Below are 14,498 nucleotides of genomic sequence, written 5' to 3'. Positions count from 1 at the left end.
GAGAAAATGAGATCTGCGTCATTTTCGGCAGCTGCAGAATAATTACGTTTTATTTGGGGGGATTGATTGATAGCACTACTAAATAACCAAAAGAATTTCTATTTTCTAACCTACAAATACAGTATGTTCATAATATATATTTATATCAGCTCATATATATCAGTCATATATATTTATATTAGTTCACCTTAAATGGTATTATATCGTGTGACAACCCATCTCAATTTATATACGGTCAAACCTGCTTGCATAATAATTATAAAAATACAAAATTAAAATATTAAAAATTATTTAATTTTTAAAAAAAAAAGTAGAATATAGCATGACACTGCAGGATATCAGCTACCAACATATAAATGCACACTTTTAAACTCAAGGCTATGGAGAAACAGTAGCAGCAAACTAAGCAGCATTATTTACAGTCCTAACCGTTCTATATCTACCATAACCACTGGCCTAGATGCATTTTTTCACCCAAGTAGCATTTTCACAGTTGATCCTAGCACTTTGACACTAGAAACAATGTTTTTTTTTCCCCCGACCAGCTCACTGCGCTGATACTGTAGCTGTGCAGACGTCAGATAAAACATGGCTTACCTTTCGTCCACCAGTGTTGAGCCTCAGCGGTGTCAAGAAGGGATCAAATATCATATGGCTCGTCTCAATGTTGACTGGAGACTGTCTCTTCCCCACAGAACACAGATTCCATGCAGAATTTACAAGCCCCCAGAACGATGGCACTGAAACAAGAGAAAGTACACGATGATACACAGTACATTCATCAAATGCTCATAGGCACCGTCACTGGAAGAAAAGAAAAAACCCCTGCTAATTTGTTCAGAATTGATGAAATTATCATTAAACAATTATTCAATGTCGGATTTATTAAACCACAAACCACTTTATGCCTCAAATGCATTTTCAAAGCATTACAATGACAAACTGTAAAAAATAAAATAAAATAAAAAATAGACATTCTAGACTTAATTTATAATAATAATAGTAAGAACCACTTTTTTTTACTTAATACTTCCGTTACTTAAGTCTTACTGATTGAATTGAATAATTATAAAGTATAATTTAAATACTGTACAATCAATAATGGTGATGTAATTTCCTGCAATGTAAAATTGGAGCAATATAGTTTTTGACTGTATTAATATGCATGCATGTATGAATGTGTTTAATTGGACGGATAACAACCTCAATAACAGTAATAATAATGCTACAAGCAAAAGTAATTTATGGTGGCTTGATCATGTAATAGATAATAAAGGCACATGCAAATATTAATGTATAATTAAAATTATGCAAACAATCAGTTTTTGCTCAGCTAATATATATTAGTACAATACACACTGGAAAAATGTTTTACATAACTGTTTTTAACATTGATAATAATCATAAATGTATTTTTAATTAAATAAATGCAGACTTGGTGAGCATAAGACACTTCTTCTAAAAACTTTTTTTTTTTAATCTTACTTTTGAATGGCAGTGTACATTAGTATTATAAATAGTCAACTAGTATTCCATAAGTTGTCAATATACATTTTGTAAAATGGTATTTCAAAGTGATTCAATGTAGGTAGCACTGTGTCTTTTGCTTAAAGTACATCCAACATTTCTTACAGCTAAAAATTTTGCACAATATGAAAGTTAAAATTATAAAGTGATATTTATAGCTATTAAAGCAATGATAATACTTTGAAGCATGCTCTTATTTTAGTGTGTTAATATAATCACCAGCATTCACCATTGCAGCTTTAACTCCAACTATTATTAAATTATGTTTTTATTATCTAGTCTTTCTTATTACAAGTCTATTAATGGCTATGGCTCACAGATACGGTTTCAATTGTCTCTAATATCTATGATGAAGGTAGATTTGTAGCAGTCTGTTAAGAAGGAAAATGTATAAAAAATAAATAAAAAAAGGTTACAACTGCCCCCGGTCTCCTTGGCACATAACTCCTTTACTCATAAGAAAGTCAGTGCAACAATATCCCTCTATTCTTTCAAACACCTTTATTCAACATCAGAGTTCCAGCAGCCCATGACATTTTCAAGCAATTTAGACGATTTATACAAAGTGTTCGCCTTGGCATTTTCACAGCGTTGTGCTACATGCACCTCCAGCTGACAGCCATTACATGAGATGATTGGCAGCCAGCAAAGCAGGATTTATCATCAATAATTTATGAGCAGTCAGCGGTGTGGTTAAGGACCTTCAAGCTTGCATCTTCTATCAAGTAAATTCCGCTCCTGGAACTTTTTTTGGTTGGGTGACTTAACCCAGTTGGCTTAGCAGAAAAGCGACAACACATAACAGAATTCATAATGTTTATCCCACCACAATGACATCAGCACTTCTGCCCTCCTTTCAGGCCTCCAAATAAGTAAAGACTATTCATAAATCACTGTTCCCATTGTCCCGATGCTGAGAGAAGCAGGTGGTCTCCACACCATATTTTTCATGTTGCGAGTCGCCATGATTTGAGCCTGCATTTTTTCGAACAAGCACCACCTGCTGTTTTCTGTCATGTGAGCACTCAACAGTTCTCCTTGAGAAAAGAACTTGACAAAGTAGCAGCGTGTACACACTTTTGTACACGGAAAAACGAACACGCACACAGGACGTGTAATCTCTTCGACCCCCTAATGCTATGTTAAGAAGGCTTGCATATTGTTCAGGGACAATGCTTGATAAACAAAAGTGTGGCTCAACTGGGGCCACGACTGAGTAGCTTTCTGATTAATAAAAGTATGGCTGGTTGGTGTGGTCAGTCATTGCTTCAGCGGTCTTTACTTAAAATTAACAGCTGGCTGCTATTCTCATCTCATTTCTTGGCATAAAAACAATTGCTGCATTGGATAGTGCTGAAATAGAAAATGAAAATGGTTTCGGGGAGGAAAAAAAAAGTTGAGTCATATCTCATTTAGGAAAGCATTGAATTGGGTTGTAATGTCTTCTAAGATGCAGGCAGAAGAATGATAAATAGTTCAGATGCTTCTACATCAGTCATCAAAATAACAGAAAATCCATAACCGGAATAGGGCTGCAGTGTTTGAAATCGATCCGCTAAACACAGGCGACCTGTCAAAAAAGGTAAATACTTAATACACATTGGTAGCTATAAAATAATAACCACAGTCAACAAATTTTCACCTTTGGCAATAAATAAATAAAAATCCATACAAATTCAAGCTGAATCTTCACTTCAAAGATATTGTTAGTGTTAAAGACGTGTAAAATATATGAACCTGTGTTTTGCATGTAAATAACACCTTTCCTTTTGCACCCTAAAAGGACAGCAGTTGAAATCGTACCGGAGGGGATGATTTTCATGGAGCACGTTTACATGCACACCAGTAAGCTGATTACTCAAAAATAGCAGCTTATTGAAATAACCAGTTTTCCCCGTTTACATGCAAACCAGTAAACTGACAATGCAAGTAACCTGCGTTTAAATGACTTTATTAATAAACTGGGTTATTTCCTTTGTGACTTCAAAAATAATAAATGTCCTGACTCTGAATATTCCAAATGTTACGTCAGTTGTGATGTTAAATAAAGCGCTCGCAGTGTCAGCGGGAGATTTACGGCTTATATTATTCTCTCATGCAGTTCCAGATGCAGCGTTTTGACTGAACCTCTTCTACTTCTGCTAAAAGAGATAAGACCACATCTTAACAATTTTATGGGTCTTAAAAGAGTCTGCATTTGTGATACATGTCCTTATTTTAATGCAAAAACGCTAGCTCGCTCTGTCTGGATGCGTTTGAAACTGCTCAAAGATTGCGTTGTCGTCACCTATCACACATGCACACTTAAATAAGCCGACAGAAAGCAGGTTAATGCGTTTATATGGAGCGCGATATTGGGGTAAGAGGCAAAAAACTACCTGTCCTGACCGGTTTATGCTTACGCCGTTTATGACCTTATTCTCAAAAAAAGAAAATGGGTTACTTAAAGGTGCTGTAAGAATGAGCTAGTGGCTGAAATGGGTACTGCAGTCCAAATTCAAAATATTGTTTTCCCCGCCATCTCCTCCTCAGATTTGAGGCTCATGTAGGTTGCCAGTTTGAAGACACGCAACGGGAACGAGCGCAATTGACAATGGAAGGCGAGGAAAGGATTTATCTGCATTTTAATGTGCTATTTTAGATTTTTAAATGATGCTGATGCTTTTTAGGTCGGGTAGAATCTGCAATCCCTGACCTAGTTTGTTGGCTGGAAACAAAAACAGACATTTCGACACGGAACATACATTTCAAAATAGCATTGGTTTTCAGAAACGAGTATGTACACTTACCATGTTTCCTAAATATCTGCAAAAATATTATGGTATATTTCTGCTTTAGGACGGTCCAAAACTTGCATACAGCACCTTTAAATTTGAGTCTGTTCCTAATACAAATATTGTCTATGGCTTCAGAATATGCATAATATAGTGTATTGATTCAGATTGACTTTTTAATCATACTTTTTTTGTGCATTTACATCCTTTTTGAATCTTAAAATCTCAAGTTTCCATTAAAAATAAAGAAATCCAAAAACAAAATGGCTTTGGAATGACACGAGTGAGAGTAAATGTGTTTTTGAGTGCATGGTTTAATTGCTTCTCTCTCAATGTGACTGGACACATCAGAGCTGGTCTTTAAAAAGACAGAAGAGGTTGTTCTGTTTAATGACCTGCAAAAACTCACTTAAAATTCAAATATCCGCTTTAGAGCAAGGCTGCTCTTTAGCTTTTTATCTTTTAAGGCCTCAGGACCCATGGAAGCTACACTGGTGATGACAATAATAGATCATGTTTAAAAATGAATTTAAAAAAAAAATCACGTGTATTTAATAAGCATATATAGACCTATCTCAGCTTCTTTTTAAACAGTATTAATGATGTTAGTAACACTTTACAATAAGGTCCCATTAGTTAACATTTGTTAATGCATTAATTATCATTACCCAACCGATCAATGAGCAATATATTAGTTACAGTTATTCAACTTTGTTATTTTTTTTTATATACAAATGCAGCTGTTCATTGTTAATGTTAGCTAAGGTTCATAAAATAATTGATTTTTTTTTTTTTTTTTAATTAAAAAAAAAAATTTAATCAACTTTTGATTTTAATACATCAATAAACATTGGTATTAACAACTAAGATGAGTAAATGATTTAGAATTATTTTTCTGTTGTTCATATTGATTAGTGCACTTATTGACTTAAAAGGTTCTGTTTGTAATGTTTTCACTCTACTTAAGCATAAACATACCATAATATGTTTGAAGAGATTTAGGAGAAATGCTGTTCATATGCTTGTTTCTCTGAAAACCAATGCCACTGCCAGTTACTCGAATACAGCCAGTAAGAGGGCGGGGGAAACAATTCTCCAATATTTAGCATTTGGACTGCAGTACTAATTTCAACTTCTAGCTGTCAGTATTACATACTGCACCTTTAACTAATGTTATTGTTAACGATTACCAAGAAGTTGTCATATACTGTATACTGGGCACTTGCTGCTTTGCCTTCACTATCCAGGCCAGCTCACCAATTAAAGAAGAAAAAACTATGTTAAGCACTGACAGAGAACTCTATCTATTCCCAGGACCACAAGGGCGGGATCTGAAGAAAAAAAAAATGAAAAAGACTTCAAGCTAGCACTTTCAGAATAATTATTGCCTTCCCCTTTGTAATAGCTAAAGCCTGTGTTTGGCCACCCTCAAGGTTTACTACAGTTCAGGGTTGAGTAAAGGCTAGGACTAAGACACACTTGCACAAATTAAGACGCCAATTAATTACTTCTACTCCAGATCTTGCCACAAAATCAGAAATCCTCTGCCCCAAGATGCAATTGACTGCTGGGGAGTAGCTATGAACTTGCCATTCAAATGAAAGGATGAAAAAAGTTCTCTCTTAAAAGGATGAGAAAGCAGTGAGTTTTGAAAACAAAGGTTGCATCCAGACATATCCCTGGGTATCTTGGACAAACATCAAAAAATAACATTTGTTTTGATGTGCTGAAGCATATAATAAGTATACTGCAGGAAAACAAGCAGACAGACTGCCAATAAATGCACAAAGAAATTAAAGGAAAATATCTCAACACAGATACTAAAGGCTTGGAAGTTGCATTTAAATGTGTAACCTCAACTAATCCTTAAACTGAGTGGTGGCACTGGACCTTTTAAAAACAGGACTGCATCAGAGAGGAGGAATTCTTTTCTTTAACCAGCATATGGCGGAACTGAAAAGATAAAGAGAAAACCATTGGCTACATGTGTGTAGCTTGTGGGTGTGTGTGTGTGTGTGTGTGTGTGTGTGTGGTGCTGCTGTGGGGTAACTGTAATGCAGTAATATAGCCAAGCGGCAACCTCCCCAGTTTCTGTTGAAGCCAATGCAAAAGTGACTTAAACTGCAATTCATCGACTGGCCACTAGGGACAGGCTCCAGAAGGGAGCAGAATTTCATTGAGCCCCATGTGAAAATACCCAACTTTAAAGAAGAAAAACACGTTTACAACCTGGTACAAAATGTGGTTTTGGTCTACGCGGCTAATTTTGCCCTTCATGACAATTGTGAGGTGGGTGAATTTTTTTAAATAACTCATTCATTTACATTATATAAAGCCTTACAGTTCTGCATAATTAAAGTGGTTTATAGGATATGGATACGATTACAAGCGAACACACAAGCACATTCAAGCAAAAACCAGCATAGATTAGTTCTGTGAAACAAAAAAGTAATATTACTCGCCTATTGAGAAGAAATAAAGCAACCGGGTCAAATTGTGAACGGGAAATAAAAGAAAATTAAAGAATAGAAACAAAGAAAAAGAGGTTGTGCCCCTTGCCATGTTCATTACGCTTTAGACTGCATTATAGTGGGCTCTAGCTCTGTATGGTATCGCTACCATAATTTACCATAATTTTGACTTTGATCATTTGTCTACTTTTGCGAGTCTGGATCACATCCAGGGTCACATGTAATGCATTACATCTTGGAAGCAACTTGCCCAACTCTGCCTATGATATCCTGCTTGCCTGTAGTGGCTTGAAATGGATACTCAGCAGGGAGTTTTTTTTGTTTTGTTTTTTTACAATATACAAAAACTGCAGAGAAATTTGGACAACTAACCAAAATAAAGTCAGATGAAGATGCTGATGCCATGCTTGATGATTCTGGACGCAGACAATCTCATGAAAGTGATCCGCAGGACGCTGTTGTTGTGGCTCTTGCCAGGAAGAGGATCATTTACTCAGAATAAAACTTTTTGAATTTAGATTTTAGAATAAAGTATAGATTTTTATTAATGTATAGTCTAATCTTTTGCTTTTGACTCGTTGTCACGTGCACTGGGTGTTATTGCCATGACAACCTCACGCTTGCTGCTGCTTTAAGTGCAACCCAAATTCCGCAAATGTTGGGACATTTTTACATTTCAATAAAATGAAAACTAAAAGAGTTTCAAATCACATGAGCCAATATTTTATTCACAATAGACCATTGATAACAAATGTTTAAACAGAAAATGTTTACACTTTTATCCACTAATTGAGCTCTTTTCAAACTTTATGCCCGCTACAGGTCTCAGAAATTAGGATGGGGTCATGTGTAGCATCTCTTCTTTTCAAAACAGTTTGAAGACGTTGGGGCATTAAGGTTAGGAGTTTCTGGAGTCTTGGTGTTGGAATTTGGTCCCATTCTTTCCAGATATAGAGTTTGTGATCGTCTTTGATGTACTTTTTGTTCAATTAGGCACCAAATGTTCTCCATGATGAAGAAAGAGGTGAAAAAACAGGCCAATTCAGCACCCAGACTCTTCTACGACGAAGCCATGCTGTTGTAATAGCTGCATTGTCCCGCTGAAATACTCAAGGACTTCCCTGAAATAGACGTCGTCTTGAGGGGAGCATATGTTGCTCTTAAACCTTTATATACCTTTTAGCATTCATAGTGCCTTCCAAAACATGCAAGCTGCCATACCATATGCACTTATGCACCCCCATACCATCAGAGATGCTGGCTTTTGAACTGAACGCTGATAAAAGGCTAGAAGGTCTCCTTCCTCTTTAGCCCGGAGGACACGATGTCAGTGATTTCCTACAAGAATGTCAAATTTGGACTCGTCTAACTATAGAACACTTTTGCACTTTGAAATAGTCATTTTAAATGAGCCTTGACCCACAGGACATGACAGCGCTTCTGGACCATGTTCACATATGGCTTCCTTTTTGTGTGATAGCGCTTTGTTGGCATCTGTAGATGTTACGGTGGATTGTGTTTACTGACAGTGGTTTCTGGAAGTATTCCTGGGTCCATTTGGTAATGTAATTGACATAATCAGGGCAATGAGTGATCCAGTGTCATCTGATGTTGCGTTCACAGTCACACTTGCAGTTCCGTTCGTTTGGTTCGGACCAAAAAACAAAAACAAAACATAGTCCTGGTCTGCTTAGCATTCACACTTGCAAACCTAAAGTTACCGGACCAAAGGCATATGGAGACGGTCACAACCATATTGGTCGTCTTTTATGACGTATATTTTGCGACAGATCTTACGGTGCTTACCGAACATTCAAAACAATGCTGTGTGCTGGATTAAACACAATCATTGTATGCATGTACATATGATATTATATCAGCTGAGAACTCATGAAGAGCTCATAAAATGTTCAAAACATTTAAAACAGCACCAGGATTTCCTCCGTTGTATGCAGAAATGAAGATCTGCTGCAAAAAGACAGCTGTTCTGTCGTCTGCACCGACTAATGGGCAACACAGGTTCTTTGATGAGAAGAACCAGGTATGCTTACATTGTCCTTTCAAATTACGTCCTGTTTTTGGTTAGTTTACATGTCTTTGGTCCGAGTTGCGTTCCTATATCAATCGAACCGCACCAGAGTTTGCTTGGAAGCGGACTGAGACCCATCTTTTTAGCGGTCTCGGCCTGCTTGTTTGGTGCGCACCAGGCAGCGTTCACATGTTTAAATTAGGGGTGGGCAATATAGCCTCAAAATTATATCACTATAGTTTAAGAATATTTATTTATTTATTTATTTAACATTTCGTTTAGCAATAACTAAAGTAATTTATGCCATGGTCTGTCTGAATATTCAATGGAAGGTGTACAATAGCACAGGTAATTCCAATTTGGCTAAAATACCATTCTGTATTAATGAGTGGTTCTCATTATGAAGCACACACACACACACACACACACACACACACACACACACACACACACACACACACGACACTCGTATACAGAGAACACGCTGCAGATTCAGGAGCACGGAAACTAGTTATCAACACCACCCTGTGACATTTTGCAACAAAATCTACTGGATCACTACATTATATTTCTCAGCACTGATGGGACTACTCGCTATTTGAAAGTAATAAATAAACATCTGCATTGTTAAGAGAGACCCTGAATAGACACAGTCACGCATGTATGACTCTCTCTGACTCGCCCTCTCTCTCTCTCTCTCTCTCTCTCTCTCTCTCTCTCTCTCTCTCTCTCTCTCTCTCTCTCTCTCTCTCTCTCTCTCTCTCTCTCTCTCTCTCTCTCTCTAATTCAAATAAATGATATAATCCATTAATTCAAATAAACCTGTTACTTTATACACTACTTACTTTATTCATCTCATTCTCATTTTTCATTTGAAGCGTGCACAATGCTAGATCTAACTAGCCGTAACTGACGAAAATAACCGTCAATGTTACCCTTCCGGTCAAATATTGCGCTGCAAACATGAATAACAGCTTTAAGTTGTCAATGTTATGTCAGTTGTCAAGAGAGCTGACCTCTTGTAACTAAGTAGCTCCCTTTTAGGTACTAAATCATCATCATCGGAGGCTGACATGCTGCTCATCGTGTATATCCTCAGACAGCCGTTATTGTTGTGCGCGCTAGGAAAAGTAAAATGTGCCATATGTCATTGCGTCGCTATATCATTGATATCGTGATATGACGCTTTTTATCATGTAAAAATGTATACCGGTATTATCGTGGACGATATGATATGGCACACCCCTAGTTCAAATGATCAGCACTAACTGAGCAATCTCACCAGGGTTCGTTTTAATCGAACCAAACATGACAAGTGTGAATGCACCCTGAGGGCCTGAAGGCCACTGGCATCCAATAAAGGTCTTCGGGCTTGTCCTTTACACTAAGAGATTTCTCCAGTTTCTCAGAATCCTTTGATGATGTTATGCACTGTAGATGAGATTTGCAAAGCCTTTGCAGTTTGACATTGAGGAACATTGTTTTTAAAATATCACATCTTTTACAGATTTTACAGCCTCTGCCCATTTTAGACCCATTTACTGAGAGACTCTGCCTCTCCAAGACATCCCTTTTATAGGCAATCATGTTACAGACCTGATATCAATTCATTGGTAGATTTTCTTCACTCTAAATCAAAATGTACTTTTTTTTAGCCATTTGTTGCCCCTGTGCCAACTTTTACGAGACCTGTAGCAGGCATCCAGTTTGAAAAGAGCTCAATTAGAGGATAAATGGTCAAATTTCTCTGTTTAAACTTGTTTTATTGTGAATAAAAAATTGGCTCATATGATTTGAAAGTTTTCATTTTATTATAAACACCCACAGTGTAAGATTTTGAATGTTTACAATAGAAAAGCTAAAATGTATTTAAAAGTTGGAATGACCTAATCAACTGGCTTGGCTTTTCAAAGAAATACAAAGTTCTGTCATGAAATGCTTGATGGAGCAGGCATCTGATGTAATTAACACAATTATTCTCTATAGGGAACAGCTGATTGGTTCCTTTAATATCAGAAGCCAATGAGCTCGCTGCTCAACCTTTAAATACTCTCCTAGGTCAGCATTTGCTGTAGTTTTTACAGCACGCTTTAAGAAACCCTCTACCTTCCACAGCTCCACCTGTATAGATCTGCTACGGGTAATTCATGCATGTTATTTTGTGCATGCACCTACATGCTTTACTTGTTTTATGTATTGGCAGTAAGTAGAAAAGCAAGTCCTGTACTTTGTAATAGTAGAATAGTAGCAGATCTATTCCGGCAAGACCAAACCTATCAGCATCGTCATATCTATTATCAGGGATGCAAACATGTACGGTCAAAAAAGAGAGAGGTAACTCAAACCCCACGGAATGTTCAGCTTTTAATGGGGCAGCAAAAATATTTGATATACGAGAAAACAAGATAGGCTTCTAATAATCGTTCAGTGCACAAACCCATATGAAACGCTTCAACTCAAAGCGACACTAAGCGCTTATGCACATCCCGGGTGCAGAATGATGTGGTTAAAGCAAGACAGAGTCAGAGTTGCAGCGCTAGTGCGCATTGAAGAGTTCACAGCACAAAGAGAAGAGATGTTGAGCGCTCAAATCCTAGTCTATAATGCATATCTGTCAAACATCTTACTGATCATTTGTATCTTCACAGTTTTAAATTCCAGTTATTGTGCGTGTGACGCTGAATCCTTGCGTTGTCACCTGATAGCGAGTACAACATTCGTTCAAAAACAGCTATAAACTCAAATCCACAGCCCTTTATTTACAGATCAAGTATTATAATGGGAATATATGATCTTGGAGAGTTTTACCTGCTGACTATCATAACCGAATGTGACGAGCATTTTGAATGCTGAACGGAGAATGATGATTGACAGCTTATTAATATTATTAAAGATTGACATAATATTAATATAATATCCTTGACCCGCACATTCAGCTTTGTAATGGCTTTAGATGACTTTGTACCAGCAAATCATAATATAAGAGTGATTGCTGCAGGATCATGTGTCGATATATTTCTGATTATTTAATTATCACGACAGGCCAAATCTGAGCAATTGTCTGCCTGTCTGATTGTTGTAGACAGAAGGAGGCGGCCGTCTCGTAATTCTTTATGCAGGAAAAACCCTGTATAACATTATAAACCGAAAATTCCTTACAGTGATCGTGAGCGGGAGGCACCGAAAAGCGCGCTGTTTGTATCCCTGTATTATCATGCCAAACATTCAGAGTTATCATGACAGAAAGAGTAATAAAGATTATGTTAAACTATGCAATTTAAGGGTAAGGATTTCATTCCTTGAGACTTTTTTCCCTCGACATTATTGCATATCCAAGTAATTTAGTAATAAAGGCATAAAGCAATTTTGCTACTTTTTTCCCCCACACAACTTGCAAAAGACAGCCGTTTTGCACTTGGAAAGTCAGAATGTCGTCTGAGTAATTCAGCTCCCTTTCCGTTAATTGGTGTAGTTTATCAAAGCAGTGCTTTATCAGGTGTAGCATTAGAGCAAACAGGAGTATCAACCCCCCCGTAATGATTAGTGGCCGAGACCAGGAATCATTCACAAGCTATCATTGTCTAGATAAACAGTTCCAGAGGTAAAGTGGTGTCAGGCGGGACAAGCGTGCAGTCTGTGTGTTTAAATGGCACAGGACAGCTGAACCTTTTTGGACATGTCCTCTAATGCCAGTGTAATCTCAGCACCCTAGGCCGATGGGCCTCATTAGGCCGGACCATCCCAAGAACAATAAACATGTCAGTCAAGTTAACTCCTCCTGTCATTTGTTAATGGGCAGGGATATCTGACCTGGCGGCAAAGAGGGCTTCTCAAAGCAGAATACAAATGAGGATGAAATGCAGTGAGCACAGAGAAACCTTCTGCGGCAGCGTGGCCACCACAAGCTCAATGGTTTCTCCACAGGTGGCATACGTCTGCAGGCTCCTCTGCCGCGGAAACATCAACAGCAAAACACTCAACAGGACCTTCCTCTCGCTTGCTAATTGCCATCTCGGAGGAGTCCTCAGATGATGAGGTGAAGTGCTATAAAGCAGCTCTGCAGAAAACAGTGGTGTCATCATCCAGATCAATTCATTTCAAGTTACGACAATATTCCTGAATATTAAATGTCCTAAACTAAGCCAGCGAAGAAGAAAAAAAGAGAGAAAAAAAAAAACTTTACACAGTTAAGCGTAACACTTAGCTGATAATATTGTGTTCAATAGAGCTGCTTTACAGCAAATTTGTATTATTGATTCAGTCATTTATTTACTGTTTATTACTGTGAATCTGCTTTGAAACAATTATTTAATTAGTTAATAGAATTATTAATTGTAGTATTTGTATGCCACTTCAGTGCCAAAGCAACCTCTGATACAAAGAGTATTCGGAGCGAGTTTTGTGATCCTACGAGTCTGGGAACGCACTGCTCACGTGGTTAGTCGCATGTTTGCTGTAAATAAAATTAGGGCTAAAGGATTAATTGCATTTGCGATAATATCGCGATACGATAAAACACGATTTTCTAACCACAGCTTTCTAACCAGGTTGCGGTTACAGTCTGGTCACGTGACGTGCGAGCATAAAGCCGTCTGCAGAAGCAGCACCAAACATGGCACGTTATGTCTATCGCCCGGCCCACAGAAAAGAACAGTTTGTGTTTAATCAATCTAATATTGTGTTGGCCATGCTATAGAATAGAGGTGGGAGAAAAGATCCTCTCTCTGAAGATTCTGGATCAATTCTGAGTTTAGATTTTAACTGCAGGTGTGCAATGGCGCCGTGTGTGTTTTAGAAACACCCGTATTCTCCTTTCTTGAGCACTCTTTGTTCATTGCTTGTAATATTTTTTTTGTTCCTCTTTATTATTTACTAGATTTTACATTTTGAAGCTATATTAGTTTATATATTTAAGATTCTTAACATGCAATTGTTTTAATTAAATTTGAGTAATTATTTTAAACAGTACTTGTGATTAAAAGAGTTTAAGTTTTATTAATAAGATTAATAAGAAAAAAGTTCAATTTTTTTTTTTTTGAATCAGATATGAGGTGCCATTCCCACCAATACTATACAGCGATGTATTGCTCATCTTTGTTGAATAATACAGAAGATAAAGAGCTTAAAAAAATCGACTGCATATTAAGTCGTTCAGCCCTAAATAAATTGTTATGCTTGGAATAATAAGACTAAATTCATATTTGATTTAATAATAGGAAAATAATATCCTAATTATTATTTAATTATTTAAATCTCATGTTTAAAAAAATAGGAAGCTATAGATGCATTATAGTTTATCTCAAAATGATGGATGTTGTTTTAAAAATATGGGCACAAGTTATTACAGCCTCTTATTTAAATGAGGTAAACAATGCTGCTGATTTATTTTAACGTAATTACTGCCGTGATAATGGCATATTTCAAATGTTTAAAGGGTTATTTCAGCGATTAGCATTTGGCTTTGTATCAGTAGAAACCCTGGAGTGTATTCAAATGATTGTAGTGTCTGTTCTCTAACTGAACTGATTTTATAAAAATGAACGCGGTGGGCAAGTGATCCAGTAATCTAGTAGCGGTGGCTTTGCGAGTGGCCTCACAGGACAGCAAAGCATTCTGGGAATTGTTGTCTTTTCTCAGTCTAGAAGGCAACAAATTCAAAAATAATTTCACATTTCTACTACATTAATGACCTAGCCT

At 37.0% G+C, this 14,498-nt stretch overlaps 1 protein-coding gene across 3 annotated transcripts in view; it reads right to left on the bottom strand.

Annotated features, from left to right (window-relative positions):
• Positions 1-14,498, bottom strand: part of ca10a (carbonic anhydrase Xa) — a 240,428-nt gene that overhangs the window by 139,041 nt on the left and 86,889 nt on the right. For all 3 annotated transcript variants that reach the window (XM_067429906.1, XM_067429905.1, XM_067429908.1), the window contains one exon: positions 598-740. In XM_067429906.1, the coding sequence (XP_067286007.1) occupies positions 598-740 (143 nt within the window). The remainder of the gene's footprint in view (positions 1-597; positions 741-14,498) is intronic.

This window comes from Pseudorasbora parva, chromosome 21, assembly GCF_024679245.1.
Source record: "Pseudorasbora parva isolate DD20220531a chromosome 21, ASM2467924v1, whole genome shotgun sequence".
Taxonomy (NCBI): domain Eukaryota; kingdom Metazoa; phylum Chordata; class Actinopteri; order Cypriniformes; family Gobionidae; genus Pseudorasbora; species Pseudorasbora parva.
This window is presented reverse-complemented; position numbering and strand designations above follow the sequence as displayed.